Source organism: Anopheles coluzzii, chromosome 2 (assembly GCF_943734685.1).
Source record: "Anopheles coluzzii chromosome 2, AcolN3, whole genome shotgun sequence".
Classification (NCBI taxonomy): Eukaryota; Metazoa; Arthropoda; class Insecta; order Diptera; family Culicidae; genus Anopheles; species Anopheles coluzzii.
In genome coordinates this window covers 45,635,513-45,661,507 of record NC_064670.1, presented here as the reverse complement: position 1 = coordinate 45,661,507, position 25,995 = coordinate 45,635,513, and the positions used below count along the sequence as shown (strand labels likewise).

General features: G+C 41.2%; 1 protein-coding gene across 18 annotated transcripts in view; it reads left to right on the top strand.

Moving 5' to 3' along the window:
* Positions 1-20,204, top strand: part of LOC120952998 (polypyrimidine tract-binding protein 1) — a 225,712-nt gene extending 205,508 nt beyond the window's left edge. For 17 of the 18 annotated variants that reach the window (XM_040372637.2, XM_040372636.2, XM_040372635.2 and 14 more), the window contains 4 exons: positions 7,579-7,671; positions 9,376-9,592; positions 12,462-12,539; positions 12,628-20,204. In XM_040372637.2, the coding sequence (XP_040228571.1) occupies positions 7,579-7,671; positions 9,376-9,592; positions 12,462-12,539; positions 12,628-12,760 (521 nt within the window). In that variant the 3' untranslated portion in view covers positions 12,761-20,204. Of the gene's footprint in view, positions 1-7,578; positions 7,672-9,375; positions 9,593-12,461; positions 12,540-12,627 lie in introns of those variants that run through there. The other variant, XR_007452027.1, reaches the window with a different exon arrangement.
* Positions 20,205-25,995: the final 5,791 nt, after the last annotated feature.

The window sequence follows — 25,995 nt, the reverse complement described above, 5'->3', positions numbered from 1 at the left end:
ATGGCAACCCTAAATCCTGGTTTTCCCTTTTTGAATCTGCTACTAACGATTGTGCTAGCTGAGCCGTGTTTATGAAACGCTGGAAAGGAAGAAAAAAAACTCCAAAACCGTAAAAATATAAAAAAGGAAATAAACGAATACGCAGCATGACGAAGCGCTGAAAAGCAAGCAAACCCTGCCAGAGTCAATTGGTGACACTGCAGTGTCATCACTTTCAAGTATCACTACCCATGCCCTGTTTGGTATCGTTCATATTACTCTTTATCCTTACAGCGCACACAAACACACACACACACAACACATGTAAAAAGCAGAGCGGCAGAGAGAGAGAGAGCGAACGAAAAAATATCGATCCTCACGCAAAGATGCCGATGCAAAACCGACGGAATGCAAGATAAAGAATGAGACGTATTTTTTCTTGCTGGTTTTGGTGCACGGTATTTCTTTAAATATACTTCCACGCCACACCAAAAATGGGCTCAGACGCGCTTCACTCAACTGGCGAGAAAATTCCTGGCGTTTTTTTTTTGTCTCCATCATTCATCTTATGTCAGCTTCTTTCACTATATCGTTACTTCGAGGAGCGCGTTTTTTTTTCGTTACAGTAAATACACAATGTGGTGTAATGATGCTGCCGCTCCCTTAACCAGCATCGTTCGACGCGCGATCGTGATGATATTTTTTGAGTGGTCGAAAGAAATTTAACGAATTTCTTATGAACCACCATACGAAGTAAGCTGTTGAGTGTAGCTCGAAAAATTGCATTCAGTAATCGAGCTATTCACCACCCATTGGTTCACTGTCTGCAGTCTGGAGCAGACAGACAGAAGTACCACGGCGGGCACGTTCAAATATGTTTTCCCCGTTTTACGTGTGGTTGAGCAAATTAAACGACCGCGAACGAAGAACCGTTTCAATACACACAACACAGGTAGGATTAAAATGCTGTCTTCGTTTTGTTTTGATGGAGACTGTGGTAAATCCTTTCTGACTCGCATTGGAAGCGGTTTGAAACGTACAGTTGAAGGATTGCTCGATGAAATGTGTACGATTGTATGTGTTCCACGGGTTTAATGCCGGTTGGAAGGAGAATCCGTACGGATGAAGAAGCAATCATTGCAGAGGAAAGAGAACCATTCTTACCATACAGTGTAATCGTTCATTGTTCGCTTGGGTATGTACTCTGCGAGGAAGTGGAATGGGTTTTTAATACATGCATTGGACTAAGTACAGCAATCTTGCAGAAGGATCAGGTATTAGTACATTCTTCTAGAAGCTTTAGTGATTCTGATTGAGATGCAGGTTTACACATGTGTTTTCTCCTTTCAGAATAGACGTATTTTCACAGCTGTTCCATTTGAACTAATAGAATAATAGAACCAGGATGGTAATTTTAGAAATAAAATCTTAACAGTTTTAACCTGTTTGGATGTATTAAATACTTTTGAGAATCACCAAAAGACCTTAATCAAGGAATGCAATGCTCTGCTTAACTAACCGAACCGAACCGTCCGACATAGGCCGTTGCGTGCCAATGTTAAAAGCATTCCATTTTAAAACGAAACACCTAAATAGCTGTTCGAATCTCTTTAAAATGAACCGCTGCCCATCACACTAACTGACCACTTCACTCAGTCTCGCCAAGCAATAAGCATCCCTCACCTACTACTACTACTACACCTGTTGTGTTCGGGTTGGCTAATCCTTCTTCCAGTCCGGCCGGTTACAGTTGAATATGGAACCGGGCAATCTCCATTGCGAGCGGACCATCTAGGCTTACCGACGTTCAGCTCCTCCTTGGCACCACAGCAGAAGCATTTCTTTTAGCTAATTACCTACCAAAGCCACCTAAGAAATGGAACGAGAAAATCAAGGCCGTCGTCAGCGCAAACCAGAGACGACGAGACACGAAAAGGAAAACCATGACGGGACCTTTTCCCCCCACCACTCTCTTGTTGGAGACTTCTTGTTCGTGCGCCCGCCCGACGACGACCCATCTTTGTGCTTCGTGGGGCGTAATTTCGATTTCAGTTCACCGGAACGAACTCGCAGATTTCTGCCCGTACCACCACAGCCACCACCAGTTCAACTTTCTATGTTCCATTAAAGATGGTATGGTGCGAAGCTTGCGGAGGGTGGCTACGAATCCTGCGAAACAAATTAATCCTTCTTCTTACCTTTTGTCGCTCCCTTTCGCGGGCAACCATTCTGGCCAAAGAATTGCTTGCTCGCGCGCGTTATACCGACACACAAAAATTCCAAAATCTTCTCCCTAGCCAACTGAATCCCTTCCCAACTTACCCTTTCTAAGTCCAATCTCCAAGCCAATTTCGATGTTGCCACACCGTTCTATACCTGCGCTTGCGTGTGTGTGTGTGTATGTTGGACACCATTTCACCCCTCCTAGTGGTGTGTCTGGTTAGCGAAACCTTCGCCTTTTCTAATTACCCGTACGCATTTTGGCACCAAACTGGAACGAACCACCGAGGCCACGAAGGGACATGAACGGAAGAGATGATGAAGCCTTTTGTTACATCTTCCCTCTCGCTCCAGTCGGGCTAGCATAGCGAACCGTAAGCCACCGTAGCGGGAATTCCCCCTGCACTCATCCTAGCCCAGGATTTCCTGCTTGTGTGGAACCGTCACAACACTGTGTGTCATACCATCACTTCATAAATCATTCATAGAACCCATTCAATCCCATGGTCTAATCTTTTGGCCGTTCCCTTCCATCCACACCCACCCCTGCGCTCTTGCAACCCCCTCCCTCGCCACTAGTGGGCTTTGCAATCCAGGGAATCAACGGTGGCGGCAACGGCAACAGCCTAGTTAATCTTAATTTGTTTCGATGGATAAAAGGTACGATGGAAATGTATATCTGTGTGAATGTGTGTTTTTGTTGGCCGCAGGCGTATGCGACATAGAATGGTGAGCGTCGATGCTGCTGCCACTGCGAGACGGGACTGTGTGGCAAAATAAATAAAATCAACCACCACCCCATCACAACCCAAACCCGTCCCGCCGTTTGCATTCCCGAGTGCGATGGTTTTGTTTCATGCTTTTGAGGGTGAAATTGGAAGCTTAACGTGAGACAATTGAACCCTTTGAGTGAAACCGAATTTAGATTTGGGTTTAGAGTTGCTATACTATTTCGAAGGTATCACATTTTAACATTAAAAAATATATCAGCAGTAACAGTAAGTAAGTAAGAGCATGTAACAGCTATTTGTAAAATGTGTTACAATGTACAACAACTTTTAATAATAAGCCCTGTGTAAAGTCCTGGTTTGTATAACATTCGAGCCTAGGACTATGAATGTTGTAATACCGTTCTATTTTTCAACATTTCATAATGAAATTTATCAAAACATATTTTACAACAACTGCACAATAAAACTATCCCTCAAAGGGCTGCGAAAGTTTAAAAATTGCCCCACAAAACCGTACACTCACAACCACTTAGTGTCCCTTTCAAGGGTTAAGCCTCTAATGGGTGTATCGAGTGTGCATACAAAGGCACAGCGAAACTGTTTCGTTCATCTGCCGCCCCCTTCGTCCAGGTGCATATGAGCAGCGACCCTTGTGCCAGCCTCGTTTTCCCGCTGCGAAGCGCGAGCCATTTTTGTATCGACTCGGAATCGAATCAATTTATATAAATTTGCACGTTCCACTGCACATGATGCACATGCCATGGGGGTGGCGCATACACACCCCTACCGCTAACACCATCAGCCCGGCAAGGTGTGCTCACAGGTGCGCACATATTGGCCACGTTCCTGGCTTGAGTCCTTTGCAATGGAAGAGGGATTTTCCTCCACTTTACCCACACACACACACACCTGTGCCTCTTCGTACGGCTATGTTGCATCGAACCCGACGTGGGAATGGGAGTAAGTCCCCAACATGTACACATACACACACACAAGCACATATAAAGCAGCGTGTGTTGTGCGGTCGTGGCAGGATTATTGAGATTTTCGATCGAAAGATAGTTCGCTACTGCTGCTGCGTTGAACTCCTCCTTCCCTTCTCTGCTCGATGGATGTGGAATGGGTGCTGCAGATGGAAAGAGCTTTCCTGTGCGCCCTGTTCTCCCTCACCGGAACCTTCTGCTGCTGCACTGTGTCCGGCACGGGGAAAAAGCGGTAGCAACCGGTCGGTAGCAAATGGTTGTAACAAATCTTTTACCCTGCTGCTATTCACATTCATGCTGGCAGTGGCTGTGTTTCGCGTTTGCCAAACGATTTTGATGGATGAATGGTGGATACTGTCGCTCGCTGAACGGGAAACTTTCTCAAACCGTTTTCGCTCGGGACCGTATTTAAATTTTATGCACATCCCCAAAATGCAAACATGATGCCCTCTCTCCCTCTCTCTCCTGCCTCTTTGCTCATGGGAAAAGGAGCTTTGGAACAAATCCTCGGTAAAGGTCGGTCGGTCCATTCCATGGCTGCACATTCTCCAGTGTGCAGTACAGTTTAATGAAAATGGTTCAGCCTTTTCATACGTTTTCTTTTTTTTATCATGGCTGAGAACCGTTTCCCGGATAATTTTGTGGAACGCGTGGAGCTGCTTTGGAAACGGGAGGGCGAAAAAGTTTTCAATATTTGTTGCGATTGTAGAATGGTTTAATTTATTTTCTCGTAAAACAACTTTACCTTGCAATAAACGGTGAATGCGGTATTAATTGAATCCATTACTTAAAAATATTATATTATTTTAATGTTTTTATAATTGCTAGTAAAGAACAGCAATGAAAAAGTTTGAAAAGGAATCTTTGTTGCTCTCCCCTTTGCTAAAGGGGTGTGTAAATTAATTCTTTTTGTCCTCTTGCAATGCGAAACTGATGTAATGATTCATCCAATTAATTTCCCCGAAATAAGCAACATCCGCATCGTTGTGAAAAGTTAATAAATGATTCATTGCAAAACCGGCTCATGACAAAATAGTTTCTACTGTCTTTCAATACCATTTCTATGCTGATTTTTGCATTTTAAAAACAAAAAATCTTGCTAGTTGAAGAAGCTAAGGGTCTTCAAACATCCCAAAATGGTGAAATCCTTTAAAAACATATTATTGACTAAAAGCTACAAAAAACACACACAAACAAAACAAACCAACAAAATACGCCTTACTTCACCTAGCCCAAAACTGTTGCTTGAACTCTTAATCTTATTAAAATCGCCCTTTTTTCGACCAACGGACGAACTCTGCCGAATGACTAAAGAGATATTTTTTTGCTTCTCGCTATCGATGCAACAGCGCACAGTCGACGGTTGAAGACGCTTTGCTAAAAGGCGCGACCCATTCATCACAACCGGCTGCTCGGCAGCAGACAGAATGGAGGGAAAGGAAAGGCAAAAATCCGTTTTGTAAATTATTGATTCTCAATCCTTTTATCAAAGGTTTTCTTTTCATATGTTTTTTTTTCTAGTCCTTTGTGAAAAGCACTGATCCTACCCTTTGCCTTTATGGGGCTTTTGTAATGCTGTGCTAGCTCTTTTTGTTGTGCGCCACGTTCCTTACTCTCAGTACCGCTGGCAAAACGTTTACCGAACGAAGTCGGAGGGATGTGTGGACACCTTTCAATGCTGTGTTTTTTTACCACCCCATGTTAGAAGCGGCGAAGATAAAGGATTTTATTTTTTAGTCCACATTTTGATGGGAACAGTTGCTGAGGGATCGGGAAGATCTTCTTCTTCCTTATCCCGCTTCACATACTCGCTGTGTGGTAGCCTTGCGAATCGGAATAAACTAACACTCACACACTCATGCAAAAAGGGAAGTTCAGTGGCAGTGGGGTGGCCAAACGATAATAATAAATGTAATATGGCAATAGCAATAAAAATATCTGCACGAAAACCAACCCAAGAGGACGCTGGCGGCGTTATGCTTATAGACGCGCGGAGCACTGTTATACCGTCACCGTGCCCCATTTTGATCCTTCGTTTGTTCGATCAGCAGGAAGAGCTTCGGCACGGAATCAGAACGGAACGGAGATTTTAACGACCACCTTCCGACCGCCGCTGTGCTCACACACACACACACACACACACACACACACACACACACACACACACACACACACACACACACACACACACACACACACACACACACACACACACACACACACACACACACACACACACACACACACACACACACACACACACACACACACACACACACACACACACACACACACACACACACACACACACACACACACAGACACGCATACACTCCAAGAAGCTCCTCACTAGCAAACAGCTTTTGGCACATTCTGCTTTATCCTGCATCAACGAACTCACCGAGCCAGACAATAGCTGTCCCCGCTGGTGGGTGCTGGCTGCCGTAACAAGTGCACTTGGCGACAAAATTGGGGAAATAGAGGAAACACCACCAGGGCAAACATCATATGTGTGTCCCCAAAGTACGAAGCGGTTAGCTTGGTGCACACGGCTGCTCAATACGCCCGTGGCCGGTGTACACCGTAAACGGTTTCGCCTGAATCGAACGAACGAACGCCGTCCGGAAGAGCGAACTTGAATGGATTTAAAATGCTAACAGGTTACTTCCGGTGGGTGCTTTCGTTGTCACTGAAAATTGGAGAGAGAGAATCACACTACTTTCTTCATCGTCAACTTTCCTCCGATGCGGTCAGGTTCCTTTTTTTGTGATCGATCGTAAATGCTTCCAATTCTGCTCCTCTTGTCCGCTTCTTATTGTTGTCGCTGCTGCATCTCTCGTGTGTGTACAGTGTGTGAGGACATGATTGTTTATCTACACCACACATTGTCATCGTGGTCCTGAGATCCGCATTGCACGGGTGATGTGGGTATGCCCGTTCGTGTCTAGGTGTGTTTGCTTTCGGTTGCAGGTGTTGAAAGGACGGAAAAAAAACTTTTATTACCGCTTCTATGCATCGGCACGCCATCGGAAGTTAGCTGTGGATTAACTTCCGGGACGTGTTTATTGGTTGATATTCCGCGCTGTTGCTGTTCTCACCTCGCTGGTATGTGGTGTCGATTAGTTTGAAGACCATTACATGCTGGTTGAATGAGATATAGCGAGTTCTGTCGAATTCCGCATTTCCACTTAAGAAGAGTGGTGAATTATATTATTCACTGAAATGCAACATGTTCATAATCATAGCGATCTCCGTGAAAGATGACTATTCTATTGAACTATAATGCATTTGTTAGAAGAAACAATATTTCACTAACAAATGAAAAATGAATATTCGCTGTACAATCTGTATTACCGGCAAACAATAAATTAAATTAAGCAAAACTATGGCAAACATAAACTAAACAACCTGATTATGGCAACGGAATTCAAAGCAATGTTTTCTCCTACGGCGAAGACGATGCTACTCTCTAACGTGACGGAATGGTAGGCACAAGCGTTTCCTCCCATACTTATCGACCAGTCTTCAGCAAACCAGTTTCTGTTTCCTATTGGTTGTTTTTAAATAAAATAAAATAAAAATATTAAAACATCAAACACCACGTCCATTAAAAGCACCATTTTACACCATTGCTCACCTTTACCTTTACCTTTACTTCATTGCAGGAGTGTATGGTGATGTACAACGTGTAAAGATTCTCTACAACAAGAAAGATTCAGCATTGATTCAGATGGCTGAACCCTACCAGGCGTATTTGGGTAAGTCGTAAACCGGAATTCCCGTGTGCCTTATCACTTTCAGCTTCAGACGAATGAAGGGTTAATAAAATGTAACACTGTAACAAACACAAATACACACAGTTCATTAGGCGCACCCTGAAAGGAATGCACAAAAAAGTGGCGTTTAAAAATGCACTCCAGCACGAGGAAGGGTGCACGCTGTTGTTTTATTTCAGTACAGTCCTTACACGCAATAAATCTCACTGTAAATAAATAATCGACTGCAGTGTGCAGTGTGAGCAGGCAGGTAGAACTGAACGGCAAACGGTGGGTTACAATAACACCGGAACGTTGATAGTTACATACACCCACACACACACACTTCGTCAAAAAGGTGGTAAACGGTTAATATGTTCAGCGAGAAATAAAGTAAAAAAAAAAAAACAAAAAAAACAAAACAAAAAAGTTATATTGGACAAGTGAATGGAAAACAAAAAACGATATGGAAAAAAATTACGCAAAAATGCACACAACCGACAATAAAAACAGAAAAAAGAGAGAGCGAGTAGTGCAACAGGGGTAAAAAGTTTTATTGTCCCGTACTCCACAGCTCCTCTACAACTCCCTGTCCAGAGTGAGGGAAAATATTTCAATTTTTCCATCCTCAATGTTTTATCCCTTCTTTTTTGTGGTCAGAGTCAGTGAATGGATGTGCGCATTTTTTAAGTATGTGTGTATGTGTGTTTGTGCAAACTCATAACAAACCAGAAGCTTTTCCGGATCTGTGGGAATACCACTCCCCACCGGACGTAGAGCAACGGCGCCAATAGCGATAAGTTAGTGAGGTAGCTTGTGTTTTATTTCTGTTTCACCCAACATCTTCTTTCTATGAGGTTCACTGTGTACACTTGTGTGACGTATTTATTGATCTTGTTATAATTCAGGTTTTTTTTAATGGGACGTTTCGGTACCGTGGTTGTGCAGTGTTTACATATAAAATAATAATTGGTAAAAATGTTTACATCCTCACACACACGATCGTGCTACTCTCACGTGCATGTCGTACAATTGGTGCGTTTGTTTGCAAATGTTTTCCTGCGTTTTCCTTCACGTTCTACATACACAAAAAAGTTAAACACACAAGTTGAAAAGCGAGCAATTTTTTTGTTTCGTCCTTTCCACACCTTCAATTGAAGCTTTATTTTTTGTTCACCTTTTACGTACCGCAAAACTGGCTGGGTGTGTAAAAAAACGGTGGAATCTGTGAGGTGGTGATGGTATAAATTCATTTGTTCTGAGCAACAAACCATGGAAATCACCACCTGCACCATCTACTTCTACCCTGCCAGCCTTCCTATTCCTTTGTACCAAAGCGCCTACAAACACAATTTGTGGGCCGAAATTGGAAAGGATTATTTGGACCAGAAAATGGCCAACAGCATCACCGTCACATCCTGTTTCCGGCGTGTTCTGTGCTCTCTTTTGGAAAGAGGTTTATTTTTTGCTGCGCGCTGGGTTAAATCTAAATAAGTCTAACCGAAATTGAATAAATAAATGAAAAGCTTAGCTCCGTTACAACAGGCGGACAGGGTGGAAAGAAATGCCACTGTTTGGTGTGTTTTTGGGATTTTTTTTATTGTTTCTTCGTATTTATGGAAGAATGTTCTTTAACATCATAGCCTTGACTGTGTACGTTGATCATTAATTGTACCTTTTTTATTCCTTCTCGTTCCTTAACCACAGCTATGACCCATTTGGATAAGCTTCGTATCTGGAACAAAACGATCCGCGTGATGCCGAGCAAACATCAGGCGGTGCAGCTGCCGAAGGAGGGCCAGCCGGACGCGGGACTGACCCGCGACTATGCACAAAACCCGCTGCATCGATTCAAGAAACCAGGCAGCAAAAACTACCAGAACATCTATCCACCATCTGCTACACTGCATTTAAGCAACATTCCGTAAGTATATTAGCGCCAGCGAACGAGTCGCCGGCTTTCGTCTTTGTTGTTGCCCCAGTGTTAATGAACCTTAGTGCCCTGCAGTTTCGAGTCCCGTAGCTTTCTACCGACTCTTGCCCGCCCATCTCAATCATTAAACCACATTCAGGCGGAGACATTGATTACGATAGCGGCATCGCACCAGCTGTTGCTACTACGACAACTCCTCCCGTTGTTGCCCCACTCGGGCAATCGGGGATTTGGTTGCAAATATTTTCCTTTCATTTCGCAGATTTTATTCTCTCCCTCCTGTCCAAGAACTAATCTCCGTCCTGCAGGTCTGGGCAGGGTGAGTAGAAGCGGTGGTGGAAAGAGAGGATGGTTTTAGAATCCTCCACCACCACCACCGGGACCCGGCAACACCAGTGGATACGATTTTTAAAGGTGTCTGATTTGAGCATCCGAGCAGAAACACCATCTGATGCTCCCCCGAACTCTTCTGGTGGTGAGCTTCTCCGGCCACCAGCGTATGAAAAGAAACCGACATGGAAACACTTTTATGCATAATCCACTTCGGTAATTCTACCATCTCCCTCAGCTACTTCTTGGGTGGTGAGCAAGTGGCGAATGATTATGCCAAAGAAACGGAATTAAAGTCCAACCGTTGTCTCGCCTCTTCGACCCGAAGCAACACCATCGTCATCATCACCTCGGAAAGTCCACCCCAGGGGGAGCTTGTTACACGGACGACGGACGGAATATCGGAGACTCACAGCCCCAGTGAGACAGTACTTTGCTGTAACTATTAAAGAACTTAACCATAGCACACCGGCTTTGCCTCACACCCTGACGCCGTCCGTGGTGTTGGTGGTGGTGGTAATGGGTCACAGAACTTGGAGCGAAGCTCGCTGGTGGACAGTGGCGGAGTCGACTCGAGGTGGAAAGAAAACAAACTTTTAATTATCTTCTCTCATCCCGCGCCCCATTCCTCGAACCGCCGTGGTCTTATCCGCTACAAAACCACAGTCAATGCTGCGTTTGAGTGAGCGTGTCGGTGTGTGTGTGTGGCTGTGTATGGGTGTGCTTGAAATACACTCTGTGCTAGCTCAGCAACAGCTTTACCAAACCCAAAGAGGATCTTGGTTGAATGGAAGTTTCTTTTTTTTTCGTTTAAAGCTATGTGCTTTACGCTTACAGCTTCATGGTTCGTTTTTACGGTACCATGAAACGCCGACCAGCGCTCGTTTCGTACCGACACTGACTGGCGAACTGGGAGGAAAGAGGGAAAGGATTTTTAATCCTTTTGTTTGTTCTAACCTCCTCCTTCCGCTTAAGTTCCCGGGATATTGCCAACGAGCACCGGAGCGCAGGACATGGTCGATAAATTAACCATCGCTTGGGGATCGTCTCGGGGGAACTCGAGGCCCACAAAAACCATTCCACCTTTTGTTTCCTTTCGCACTAAAGGTTTCCTTTCGCACTAGGTGGAATGGTGGAACTGTACCGAAGCAGCGAGGGGGCGCCATCGAGATGCATGAGAGTGTGTGGATTGTGCAGGTCAAGCGGTGGGTTGTGGCTTGATTTGCCACAATTATAGCACACCGATGAGTGCGCGATGAGCGAGCGTGTGTATGTTTTGCAGCCAGCAGAGCCTGGTGGGGAAGATAATTGTAACTAAATAAGTGGATTTGAAACTAGCTCCCTCCCTTGGGGTGGTGTGGTGCATAGTGCGCACACCACAAAGTCAATGTGAGACAGCACTGAAACGGGAGACTAGGACACTTCCAAGGGATGCTTTCGGCTGTGGCTCGGCTGGTGGCAGTTGGACAGCAATAAAAGTTAACAAAGCGAGCGAACGTTGTAAGCTTACCGTATTATTGGAATCCTTTTTTCTCACTAAAGGCACCCCGAGACCCTATAACCAACCACTGCGGTGCAGAACAACTGTTGCAACATAATCCCCTGACCGGGCGATGTTAATAATATTTAGTAACGTGTTGATGTTTTCTTTACAACCACCCGAGTTTGCGTGTAAACTCGTGTAATCCTCTTTGGGAGGTTGCACTTTTTGCACCTAATTGTGCAGCGAGGGGGATTTAATTAAGCGGAGCAGATTCAGCGTCCTTCATCCATTGAGCTGATTGTTAGAAGTACACGTATCGCATTAGTATTTTAATTTCTTCATTTTACTCACTGTTGCGAACCCTGCGCCAAGCTCTGCTACAGGTAGTTTTCGTCTGCCCTGTTCACAGCAATCACGGCGGAAAACATAATTATTTATAGACCGGGCCAGTCCATAATTACAGCGAAATGAAAACCATAACTCATAAGGAAGACCTACCTCCGAGCCTACCGAAAGCCAACGGAGAGGAAACTTTGCCAATGCATGTATGTGTGTGTGTGTGTGTTTTTGTGATAACGCGTAACGGCTCTTTGTTACAGTGAGCGTCCTACGACAATTTCATCCCTTTGCTTCGCGCTTGCCCACCGAAACCAAACCATTGAGTACGCCATGGTGGTGGTTCGCTTGTAGGTGAGAAACCATTTCGCACCTGCCTTTTGCTCACTTTCCTGTTGAAGGAAAGGAGTGTTATTTCTATTCACTTCTTCCTTCCTCGTAATGAAGTGACCATTGGCGCACGGATACGGCGAACGTTTGCGAGTGAGGTGCTTAGCGGTCCGGTCCCGTTGCCTTTCACGCTCAATTTCATTCGGGGAATTATTATGATAATGTAATTAAAAGCAAAAATGGCTTGGCTCGGGCGAATATGGGGAGGATGCCGTAGAAGATGGGTGAAGCGCTGACGATATAATAGCTTTTATTGATTTGTTTTATTGGGTCATTATTAACTCTTTTTTTTCATCTTCTGTACTTTTGTCCACTTTGTAGAGCTACCGTAACCGAGGATGAAATCAAGGAAGCTTTCACCAAGAACAGCTTTGAAGTAAAAGCTTTCAAATTTTTCCCGTAAGTTCACGCTGTAGGGGTATCCATTTGATGCGAACTGTAATACTAATTACGTTTACTTTCCCTTTCGCTAAACGGGATCCAACAGGAAGGACCACAAGATGGCGCTGATACAGCTCAGCTCGATCGAGGAAGCGGTGTGCGCGCTGATCAAGATGCACAACTACCAGCTGTCCGAGTCGAACCATTTGCGCGTCAGCTTCTCCAAGTCCAACATCTAACTGCGAGCGCCCGCGTACGCGAGCGCCAAACACGGTACATCGCCGGTACAGCTGCCAGTAGTAGTTCCACCACCTCCACCACCACCACCATCTACCCCGCCACCACCACCGCCGCCACCGCCACCACCGCCACTACCATCTGCTCGCCCGCCCACGGCATCGCATTCATCATCGAGCGGTCCCGCATCGGTCAGCGACGAGACCATCACTGGAACTAGCAACACGGCGTCAAACTCATCTACCACCACCACCACCACCTCCGCCTGCTCTTCCTCCCCACCTACAATCACAACAACAACAACAGCGACCTCGACATGATCGCGGTAAGAGACGCAGCAAGAAGCACGGTACCGAACGAAACACGGTTGTTCCCCGTTTTGGTGGGGAGAGGATAGCAACGGTGGCACAGCAAACAAAAACAACTGCAGCTAAATACGAGCTAAGAAAGCAGCACATACACGCCGTCAATATGATGAGACGGGGCTCCGCCAACCGGGTCCTGGCCAAACATGCGTTTACAGTAGCCTAACGAGAGAACGTGTCGAATAGCACGGAGAGTGAAGAAACAAATCTTTTTTGCATTATCATAAAAACACGTGTTGTTGTAATCCGATTCCTCCTGCGTTAGCGTCGTGGCTCGTTGCGTATGATGCAAACTTGGTTTGTTTGTATTGCGTACAATCGTCACTACTCCTGGTACTGCTGCTGCTGTTGTTGTTGCTGGGGCAATCAAACATTGATTAGAATAGAAACGAGAATAGTAAGGAGTAGATGAGGTACAGAAGAATTATGAATCTGCATTAGAATCTGCACAGCAGCAGCGCAGTAGTAGGTAGTGGGGTTGCTGCAGCAAACAAAAGCGCACGCGGAACGGGAAGGATACAGATAAGAGAAGAAGAAGAAGAAAACAACAAACAAAAACACACATAAAAAACCAACACATAGACAGTAGAGACAAGTTACTATTTGAACATGATTAATGTAAGGTGTAGAATGTTAGTAGTGAAACATCTGATGTTGTACTATCATTACAGGAACATAGGTTGGAAGAAAGAACGGTGTGGAGCAAAAACTCTATATACACATATACATATATATATATAAATCTATATCATCTCTAGCTGATATACTTGTGCAATGGAAACACAGATAAGGGAGATTTTAATCCTTTACGGGGACTTATGTGTTTGTGTTTGTATTTGTGAGTGTCTATGTACGCGCTGGGGTTAAAAATGCTGCACTGTAACAATTGTGGATAATAGTTTGTTTGTTCATGTTGAGTCTTGCAACTGTTACAAGCTCGAGATCGTTCGAACCATGGAGCAAACGGAACAAAACCTTACGCACATACACAAACACAAATATTAACAAAAATAGCAAAAGAAACTCCTATCCGGGCGCGCAAGTATAGAGCATTACATAGACACGGAAGCAAATTCTTATCACGTCCATTCGAGACGAACCAAAAGCCAAGTCATTTCAAAGCGAACAGATCAACAGAGTGTTTAATGGGAACAAAATATATCTTTATGTCGAAACAAAAGAAAAACATAACAAAAAAAGGAAGAAAATGGGAAGAAAACGGGCATGGTAGTAATGGTAAAATGCGTTTAGAGAATTGTTTAGCAAATGCAGCACAGCAGAGAGAGAGATAGAGAGAGAGAGAGAGAGAGAGAGAGAGAGAGAGAGAATGAGAGAAAACTAAAAAATATCAGTGACAAAATATCAAAATCAAAACAAAAGAAACAAAAATCATTCGTAAACTGACAGGAACAAATGAGAAGTAAAGCTATTCGGGGGGATAGGTAAATAGAGTGTTGTATTAAATTTACATAAGAGAAAACAAACACACATACATACATCAATCATATACACATTTTGCAAGCGGAGGTATAAAGTAAGAACATCAAACAGATTCAAGAGCAGCCAATATGATGCACCACCACAGCACTGCATACCAGGTATGTGTGCGTGTGCCCAGTCGGCCGCCAGTCGCATGGGACGGTATGGGTATATTATGTGCGTGTGTGTAAAATAATGTAAGCGAATTTAGTAAATTTGTAGTAGTGTTGAAGTTTGCTAGTTGATGGAATCATGATCATGAAGCTATTGAAGACCCCGTGTATGTGCTGTCAGCAAAATCCGTTTTTTCGGAGCATGAGGAAGGCAATCAAATCAATCAATCAAACCCCCGGAAGTGTGTGCACCTATACAAACACACACAGACACAGAGATAGGTACCACAGAACCGCCAGAACAGCCATCTCACGATCGTTCTCCTGCAAAAACACCCAATTAACACTGAAATATTTAAACGTTGTTTCTCCAAACCGAAAGCTACACCCAAACCAGTTACATGTAGGTGTGACGAAAAACGAGCCGCATTCGCATCATGCAGAGCGTCTCGATAGCGCAGGATTTGGGGTGGGTTTCTTGCTCGTATCTTTCTTCGCCTCGACGTCAGAGTTTACTACGGCATGGAAAGGGAAACGCACAGAACTGGAGGCTTTGTGTGGGTGTTAGCAAAAGTTCATAAAAAGCGAGCGTGAGAGAAAGAGTACAGCAAAGTACAGTACAGGGACGGGGACAGTGCAGTATGCGTAGGGAAGGTAGGAACAGTTCAGGATGATGCAAGCCACGATTAGCGAAACCTTCAAATCAATTTAAATCCACCGCGGCGCCGCTGCCCACTAACAGGCGTAACAAATCAGTTTTGCTTATTCCCTTTTCCTTTCACATCTTTACGTTTATCGTATCCCCATTTCGTTCCCACTCATGGTGCGACTTATTCTCGAATTTCAAATACATGGCAGTTGATTTGTAAGATCGCGTTTAGTAGTAGTATACGGTATGATAAATGATCTTTCCTCTCGATGCTTCAAGCAGTACAATAGGATTTACAAGGTCATGATGAACAAACACCCAGACAGAGATAGAGCAGAACAGGAGATACACCGGGTTACACCAACCGGGTAGGTATTATTTGACATTTAAGGCACTGGGCAGGACAAAAGGCAGCTGGACCCTGGCGATGGCAGGAGCTAGATGGGGGCGATATATTTGAATTTGAAATAATTTTCCAGTATTGTTTAGGGTATCTGTTAAGAACAGGGATTAAACGGGCACTGGGCAACCAATTAATGCGTAGATTTATTATCGCTATTATTATTATTATTATAATTATTATTATGACTTTAATTATTATTGTAATAATTATGAGTACGGAGTAAGCGTTAATGCCGGTGTGGTTGTATGTGTGCGCTGCAATATTTTCTCTTGTCGTCAACTGACGACTCATTAGAACGTTTAGGGTGGTAAACTGATCTTGCTTTCTACAGACACATATTCGTTAGTTTGCTCTCGAACGGAAGAGCCGTTAGAACAAAACTGCCTACTAACTGTTTTCTTTATTTTCACTATTTCTCACACTCCGTTTTTTTCACTCTGCTTTATCCCATTTGTATCTTCTTTTCTCTCTTTCTCTGTTTTATTTTGTTTGCACCAATCGTTTAGTAAAGTTTCTTTACTAAAGTTGCTCTGTGTTTGTGCAATTATTGTGTGTGTGTTTCCAAATGCTTCCTTTTTGTGTTCACACTTTCATGTTCGTGCTCTCTTTCACTCTTTTCCTGTGTTTCATATTCTTTCTGTTATTGAATTTACTGTACTTGTTCGTTATTTTCTCTATCACGTTTCTGTCTCAACTGAATAAGAGACTTCTGTTTTTCTCTTTCATCTTATTTTTCTTTTGTTTTGTTACACTTAGGGTTAGCTTTAGCAAATAGAGATTTATTAAATACAGAGAGACCAATTGAGATTGAGATTATAATACAGTTTTTTTTTCTTCTTTTTCTTTTTGTTATTATATCGTCTGACGAACACCGTGGTAAGACAAAACAAACATGACATCGATTTAAGCTAAATTGTTGTCTTATATTTACAAAGTGGAGCATTCTTGTTTGATTAAATCATTCCGTTTATTCCACTGCTGATTTCTTTTACTTCCCCATTTTCGGGCCTTAAAACGTTTTTTTTAATGGAAGCGTTTCGCTTAATGGTGCAATATCGTTGAGAACAGCGAATGGAAATTTCTGTTGTAAGAAGTTTTTCCTTCCCCCTCTCCTCCCTTTCCCTCTGCAAGAAAAAGTAGAAAACACCCACTCTACCATGAGTTTTGGGATTTAGCTTTTCTTTAAGCTTTCTCTTTCCATTTTCAATGGCTTTTTCCTTGTGTTCAAGCATGTAAAGAAAACACAAGCTTAACTTTTTGTTACGTACGGCTGGCGCATTGTATAGGTTGTAAAGAGCGAGCAAGATTGTTTGTTGATGTTAATGTTTTTGGAAGCAAAAGCGACCAAACCCCGCATGATAGGGATGGCAGCTTTTGTTTTGTTAGTTTGTTTGTTTGTTTGCTAATCGAATACATTTCATTCCCCGGGAAAGGAAAGCAGATGGAAAACAGGGGTTACTACTGCTTCTATCACAGCATACCGTCTGCCGTCAGCCTCAGGTGTGTTGTTTAGACGGTAGGCATACGGTTGGGACAATGTGAAACAAGCAACGTGAAAATGGAAGGATACGAACAGAGTCAGTAATAGCGGTATGGTAACGGAAGTAGTATGGAAAAAATGAAAAACAGGGAAACAGAGCGAAACAGAGCGAAACAGAGCGAAACAGAGAAAGAAAGAAAAGAAAACGGGTTTGCTGAGAGAGAAAAAAAGCATAAGAAATAGAGTCAGTGAGATTAAGAAGAAAAGTAAATCTATCGGCACAACATCGGAGATAATTTTCTATTTAAAAACAAAAAAACACACACACACACACATCCTCACAGGAATCATAACAAGTTTATTAGGCAATTGATGGAAAATTTAGAACAAAAAGAAGAAAAAAAAAACAAAACAAAAAATTAGCAAATAATTGATAGCACGTGAATGCTGTTTGAAAGTCGAAAAGAAAACATGAAGGCCAAAAGAAAAAGAAAAATAGAACGATTAGCGAACTGTGCACAACGGATGATCCTCCGCATGCATAACGATCAATAGCTAGAGATCGTGCGCAGTAGGGGACAACAAAACAACCCTCCCCTCTCCCCATTTACAACAACCCAAACCACTCATTCACCCCCCCGTGCAAAAGAGGCGTAGATAATCAACAGAGCATCAACAGTAGAGGAAGAAACGGTGTTACCGAACAAATGTAACGTTAAACGGTTAGGAGATGAAGAGATGGAGAGAATCGAGAATCAATCAACACAGATCGTCATCATTAAAACACACACAACCACACTTTCTTTACACAACAACAACAACAACAAAAACACACCTTTCTCTTTCTCTCTGTCTCTTCTTTGTATATCGCGCAGCTGAAGGATGGGAATCAAATTAGCGAAAAATGTGCAAACATGCGACACGGCCTCGCTCCGTCACTGCGCATCTCAAACGATGGACGGACGGACGGACGGAGGCAATCAGTGTCGCAGTTGCAGTTAGGCAGGTCAAGCGAATCACTCTATATTGAACCAAATCTCTGAACCCCTACAGGCGTGCGTACGCGAACAATGGAGCTGTGTAAACACAACCTCTATGTCAACCGCGATGGAGACGCACGGTGTGTGGTTCAACTGAGATTGAAATATTATATGTAAGAGAAATCTCGACAATCAGATGATGTTATATTTTAGCGATAAATCTTTAAACAAGAAAACCGACAAAACAAATGGAAAAAGAAAACTGAATGGTCTATAAGAGCAAGCTCTATTATACATATTACACGACCCATACCCAACACGACACAGAACCACTTCCTCTGCTTACAAAATCGCGTAAAAAACACATACACACACACACACACTCAAGCACACAGCCAAACAAACACATGCAGCAGCAGCGCAGTAAACAAGGAAGGAAAAGAAAACACAAACCATACCGAGCGTGTTGAGTGTGGGCAAACAATGGTTGAATCTTCTTCATTATGTGTAGCTTATATATAAATATGACATACAAAAACCAATCGAAAACTATCCTTATCTTATCCCTTAGACCAGCAGGAGCCAAGCAAGCAAGCGAACAGAACAGAACATGTATGTGTGAGTGCGTGTTGCATATTTGAAAGTTGCAAAGGATGGTAATGTTTCATATTTGACAGAAACCCGGTCCCGCACCTCCTCCATGCCCGTACGAAGGCCCTATTTGTACATGAAGCTTGGCTTAAATGGCCATTTACGGAACAATCAAAGCTATGCTAAAAAGCGAACGAGAGACCGATACAGGGACGAGGGGTGTGTCGGGTGATCAACCGGAACAGGGTTTGAAGAAGAAAGAAAAAAACGAAAAACATTTACCAGCAGCTCTCTTTGTGTAAACTTCTTCACACACACACACAAACACATACGCTCTTATAGTATTGCTCGATCGCGAGTAGTATCTTTGTTCACGCGCCCTCCTCACACGATGCATGATGCAGGAAAAGGGTACGATAGAAGAGCGAGAAAACGCTCGCTACGCTAAAGCGATACAATTATCCATTTGTGTTTGGTTTTAAGATTCGCGTCTTTTTTTTTTATTTTTATTTTCTTTTTATATGGATTTTTATACTTTTCACTATTTACTAGCCATAAGTTTTCACTATAAGAAGATCGATCGTTTACAACATAAGCCTCCGGGGGAAGCAAACAAAACCAGAACAGAATTACAGCAAGCTGCTACTATTGCTACTAGTGTACTATCTACTATAAATTACTATAACTACTACTATCACTCGAACACTATTATTACTTCTTTTTCCTCTACTATTACTACGTCGTCTACCACTACTACTACCACTACTACTACTACTACTACGCTATTACACTATCACTATTGAAAGCATCTATTCCAATCTTTACCTCTCTCTCTTTCTCTCTCTCTCTCTCTCTCTCGCTTTATCTCTTTCTCCTCGCCACAATTTCTCTTTCATGCTCTGACCTGTGTGTGTGATAAATCGTTTATTATGACTCGCACACATGTACTAAATGCAATCGCTTCGCCACATTCTTAGAGCATCGAACGATTGCAGTACATTGGCTTCACGGCCAACACGGGCAGCGGCGTTTCTCCAAGCGAGGTTTGCATTCAAGGATTTATTTACCCTTACCCACACAACCCCCTCACCTCCTCCTGGTTCTCTCCTCAACGTAAAACAAAACACAAAAACAAAATCAACATAAAAGAGATTTCAGAAATGACGAGTTGTAATGTACCGTGGATCGCAAATGTGTATCAAACATCCCGCACCGATTATGAGAGTAATGACCGATACGATACTACTACTACTACTACTACTACTACACACCGCTATATAGATAGACATAATGGGGGGCACACACAGCGTGGGAACAGAAACGGCAACCGAAAATGCGGTGATGAGAGAGTACGAAATGGCAAACATTTAAAAAAAAAACAAACAATCCCCCAAACACACACACACAAAACCACACGACAACAGAGTACGTGTTTATTATAGTAAAAGTTGTGTTTCTTACGTCTTTTCTGTGTAGCGTTTAAGCGTTAAGTGGGGAAAATTAAGCAAACAAACCCGGTATAAACGGTGTAAGATAAGTAAGATAATTTAAAACCTGTAGCTTTTCGAAAGCTGTACTGAACGATGGGATTGAAAGCGAAGGAATGAAAAGAGAGAAGAGAGAGAGAGAAAGGAGAAAGGAGAAAGAAGAAGAAATGGAAAAGATTGCACGATCGATGTCGTGTGTTGCCAATCATGGTTTCCTTTCCACTTTCTGTTTTGACTATTTTAGTGAATACGTTTTTTTTAAATTTCATTTTTTTTCTACTTATTTCTACGATCATACAAACATATACAAGTCTGTCTCGCCCTCCGAATCACACCTACATAAACACGGTGAAAATAAATAGAAGAAGAAAAACACACACACACAAACACACCTCCAACTGTGTGTACACGCAGACAAAACATATCCCAAACATTAAGCCTAGTTCTCGATAGGGAAGAGTAGGCACTGAAAGGCTCTAAAAGAAGCACATACAAGAAGGAAGAACAAACCGAAAACGAGAGCAGAAAAACGTGTACGTGTGTGAGTATGTGTACGTGTCGGTGTGGGCGAGCGATTGACTGTGGTAAAGCCCAGCGCGTATTACAACAGGGTGCGAACAGCCGAACAACTATGTTCCATTTAATTTACCTGTACTTTTTTTTAATATTACAAACTGTCGTCTCCCCTTTTTACTATATGCTTTAAGTTTAAAACAATCTATATCTATATACTTATAAGTTGCTTGGATAATCAATAACTGTTACTACAAGAAAACTTAAATACTACTATCAATAAAAGTCTTTAAACTAAAAAAAAACCTATTGCTGCTACTTTGCTATCATTATTACTTCGTTTGTCTTCTCTCTTTCTGTCGATCACACTTTACTGCTACTATTCTTCCCTCTATCTTCTACTGTAGTTCTCTTTACAGACTTCACTCTACTGTCCTTACACTCTGCACGTATGGGCGAAAAGGATGGTGCTGTCTCCTTCTGCTCTGGGCGGCATACATTTCCACTATTCTCTTGTCGTCTTCTGTGGTTAGCTGTCGTTTCTCCTTTCCGTCTTGTTGCTTTGTTTGTTTTCGATCTGTTGCTATCTTCGTGCAGTTTCATCTTCGTTCTCTTCTACACCCGTTAGTGTGCGCTGGTTTGCCAATTCTTTCTCCTTTCACTGAATCTATATTTGTGACTAGCGTTATCTCTAAACAATCTTTCCTTTATTTATATTTTCATATAACTTAATTATGATAAAAAAAAAACACTCACGAGCAAACTAAACATCAGTGTAAAAAATGGATATTGATTGTACTTTCTCTTTTTCCTAACCCTGAAAACCCCGTTGGTTTGATAGTAATGAAATGAAATCTTTGAGTTAAAAAGAAGAAAAATACCGATAAGTACAAGAGGATTCTGTTATTTTAAAGCCGTTTAAATAACCCTACATCGATGTAGATCGTACGTGCGTGAGGAAAGAAACATATCATCACTGTCATCTATCGCTATCACAATCGTTGCTTCAATTACAGCATCTGTCACACTAACAGTAAACTAGTCTATTTTCATGTCTTACTGTCTTTTCATCAAGGTAACTTTCTTTCCTTTCTTCCTTTGCACACTGGTTTGTTTGATGGAGAGCATCAAAGTCTATATTTGGTGGCGTTCATTGTCTGGTTTCTTATTCTAGCTATTTCAATTATTCTATTCCACTGATCTTTTTTTAACTTTTCTTTATTCTACTCTTATTTACACACTGAATTGTTTGGTGCAGAGTACCTATCTCTAGTTTTCCTGTTTGTCATTGTCTGTTTTTTTTGTTGTTTTATGTAATCAATTTTATCGATCTTCCTTTTCATACTATTCTTTATTTTGCTCTCTTTCACTCTCTTTTTGATTCGTTGTTTTATTTTTCTTACTATTCGATCATCGTTTTAAAACGTCCTCATTGCTTTAAGTTTGGTGTAGTTTTTTTAGAATGTTATAACCTATACCTCTTTTTTAACTAATTACAGCTTAGTTTTTCTTCTCTTTATATTACTCTTAGTTCATCAGTTTACTAACTTTCAAGACAGACATATTCTGCATCGACTATACTTTTTTTTATTCACATATAAATGCTTTGCTGTCTTTTAATTGGCGCTAATCTAAGCAAAACATGGCACTTTAATCATGTTTAACGTACATTTTTCTTTCATCACTAGACCATCACTTAAAATATATGAATGAGTTAAAAACATAATACAAAGTAGTCAATTTATCAACACAAAATCATAAAAAACGAGAGTAATGAACCACTGTCAAAAGAAACGCAAGTTAGGGCTATCAATAGGCGCATAACTAATTGTTGTGTTTTACCCCAAAAGGTAAGATATATTGAAAGAAGAGCAAATATAAGCCAACACAGCATCAATTAACTATAGTCATTTAGAAACCGTGTGTGTGAGTGTAGGTGGCAAGTGTTTGCTGATGATCAAATGATATAGAAAAACAGTAATGCTACGATAGCGGACATAGCAGACATAAATATTTACATGTATAGTTGAAACCCACGTTAGCTTACAATAGTTGGCTTTGTTTTGAATTTGGCATTTTTCAATGCATCAATCCGTTGCGCGAGTAATTAGTAAAGTATGGAGTAAAGTTAACTGATTTTAATCAAAAGACAAGAAAGGCTTTAAATTTCGAGTAAAAAAAAAAACTAGTAACATACCACAGAATGGATTGAAATCAGTTATCCTAATGTGACATCACCACCAATGTTGGGTCAGCAGTCACTGAAGCAAAACCGAAAGTCTTATGAGAATGATGCTCGCTTGTGTTATGCCAACAACCGAACCCGAAATGATACGAATATGGTTATACTTTTTGTATGCATGTTTCAGGTAAAAAATTATGAAGAAATTGCTTTTGATTACACATTTGTACCATTTGCTTCCTTAGCATAAAGGATGAATTTAAGTGAGGCGTTTGAAAATTTTAAATTAAAATTAAAATACACAAAAACTTGTCAAGCTAATAAAAAAAAAACCTTGACATAACGAACTGCGCGTCAACGATTGACATAATTATAAGTTACACCAGTTAATAGATATTGCAAGAGCTAATGTTATATTACTGATGTCATTAACTAATTTATTATCAAACTGTTGTTATTGACCGATGTAAACTATAAAATTGATGAAGCTTGCTCTTTTGTCTTTGTTATTATTCTTCTCGTTTCTCACCAATTATCTTACTCTTTGAAAGTATCTTTTTCCTATTTTCCTGTTTATCTATTTTTTTCTTTAGCTTTATTATACATTAGCTACTATAAATATTCACCGCACAAGGCTAAATTCTAGTCCCAAAAATCTGCCAAATGAAACAGAAGCTACAAAAAGGAAACCAACATAACCATTGGCCCCTCCGTACAATGGAAACGCATTTCGGTCATGGTCAAGTGTTATTTTTTCAAAATCCTCTTGTTGGAAAGCTCAACCCATTGGAATTGTGGAGTATAAAAACCAAAAACAAAATTAAGAACAAAACAGAAAAGAGATAGAGACTTCAGCCAAATGGAACAGACAATGAGTACATATACCTAGTTTATATAATTGTAAGATGGAAATCAAAGCAAGCATGTGGATTTATTTATTTAATTCGGGTTAAATATGAAATAAACATTAACATCACAAAACAGTAACACAACAGTGTGAACAAAAGGAAAAAGAAAATGTAACATTTCTTGACAGTAAAGCCCATGGAAGGTGTAGGGAAGCAATGGAAGTGTAGGGAAGTATCAAGAAAAAATCCAAAGCACATCTGGTGCAAAACCCCGTAGTCAAATTGTGTAGTAATAATAACTCTCTCTCTCTCTCTCTCTCTCTTTCACACACACACACACACACACACACACACACACAAACACACGGACAAAATGCACAGAGAGTATAACGTTCAGAGAGGCGTAAGATACAGAATGAGTAACCGGTTAAACGATATTGCATACCTTTTAGGCGTAATGGTGCAACCTTCCACGCAGCCGTCAGTTTGTTGAGCGTTTGCAGCAAACATGCATCAGAGTGCATACTGTTTCGACGTGAAGTCTAGCAAATCCGTGGCCAAATTGTTGTTACATTTTAGTATACATGTAAACAAATGCAAAAATAGAAAATCATAGTTGAATATGTAACTCGGATTCGATCGGCTCGAGAAACCCGGAAGCAAATTTATTTGCCAAATTTACCTAAGAATTGAATTCGTCATGTTTTTTTTTCTTCAAATGTGTTAAGCAAAACTCATAACAATTGCTAAAATAGCTTTGTAAGAAAAGTTTTGTTAAATACAATTTTATAAAGTTACCATGTTTGCATGAAATACGCAAAACACACACAAAAACAAACAGTATTAAATAGAATTAAACAACCGAAAGCCATTTGCGCTAATTTAGCATTGCAAAAACAAAACATGCCACCGAAAGGGAGAAAGCAAAAGATAGCAAACAGATGAAAATACAACATTTCATTCATTTTGCTTCATAAAAAATATAGCTAATATGGATAAATTCCATTGTCGATTTATTTCTGTGTAAATCAATCCAAAAATTAACAAACACAGAGCGTATAAAGAAAGATGTATTCAGTAAAAAAAAGTCCTAAAGAGAAGGAGAAGAGATCGATACGATCACTGTGACAGACTGGTGCGGTAACCATGGTAACCACGAGCTGATTGGGTAGGGCAGTATAATAAACGGCAAAATCCACACGTGTCCGACACCAGTGGGCGATAAATTAGACAAAAAGGCTATATAGATATATATTACAGGGTTTCCCACGATTTATTGGTTGGTTCTCATCAATTTTTGGTGGGTTCCCATATTTTTTTGGTGCGTTCCCACGATTTTTTGGTCGTTTCCCAGAATTTTTTGGTCCAATTGTATTGATATCCAATCGGAAAATACCAATAAATTATGGGAACGAACCAAAAATCTATGGGATACGACCAAAAAATCGTGGGAACACACCAAAAAATCATGGGAACTGACCAATAAATCGTGGGAAACCCTGTATATTATGTACTACTGATCAACACGAACAGAACAAAAACAAATCATGATATGGCTACGATTCTATCGTTTTATAATAAAAGAAAACCGAAAAAAGACATTTCAATGCAACTTTTAAAAAACCTAGTACATTATACACCTTCAAGCAAGGGACAAAAACAGAAATAAAAATTGTGCAAAAAACACAACGTATCGAGTTTTGCTTTTTCTACTTACCGAAGATTCTTTCTTTTGATTGAAGATTTTTTCCAAAGCAAGACAAAAATCTTGTTGTTGTTGTTTTTTTAATATTTATCATGTATATATTTATATATATTCATAACATATCTTTTAAATATTCATTAATATTTTACCTTTTTTTAATTTATTCCTGCTTCCACATCGCTTGCTTCCTCTGTTGCTTCTTCTTTCGCCTATTTAATGGGCTTTTCGGTTCTTGTTTTATTTTTTCCTCCACTCTTTCTCGTACCGTTCCGTTCCGTTCTTGGATTTGTTTTCTGTTGTCGCTTTCTCTTGTCTATTTGTGTATCTGTACGGGTGTTTTTCTGTTTTTCTCATTAAAGAGGTGTAAGAGTATGTGTGTGTGTGTATTTGCTGCACACTTTGTTGCAGATTTTTACGATACGAGTTGTGTTTCTTGCTTTCG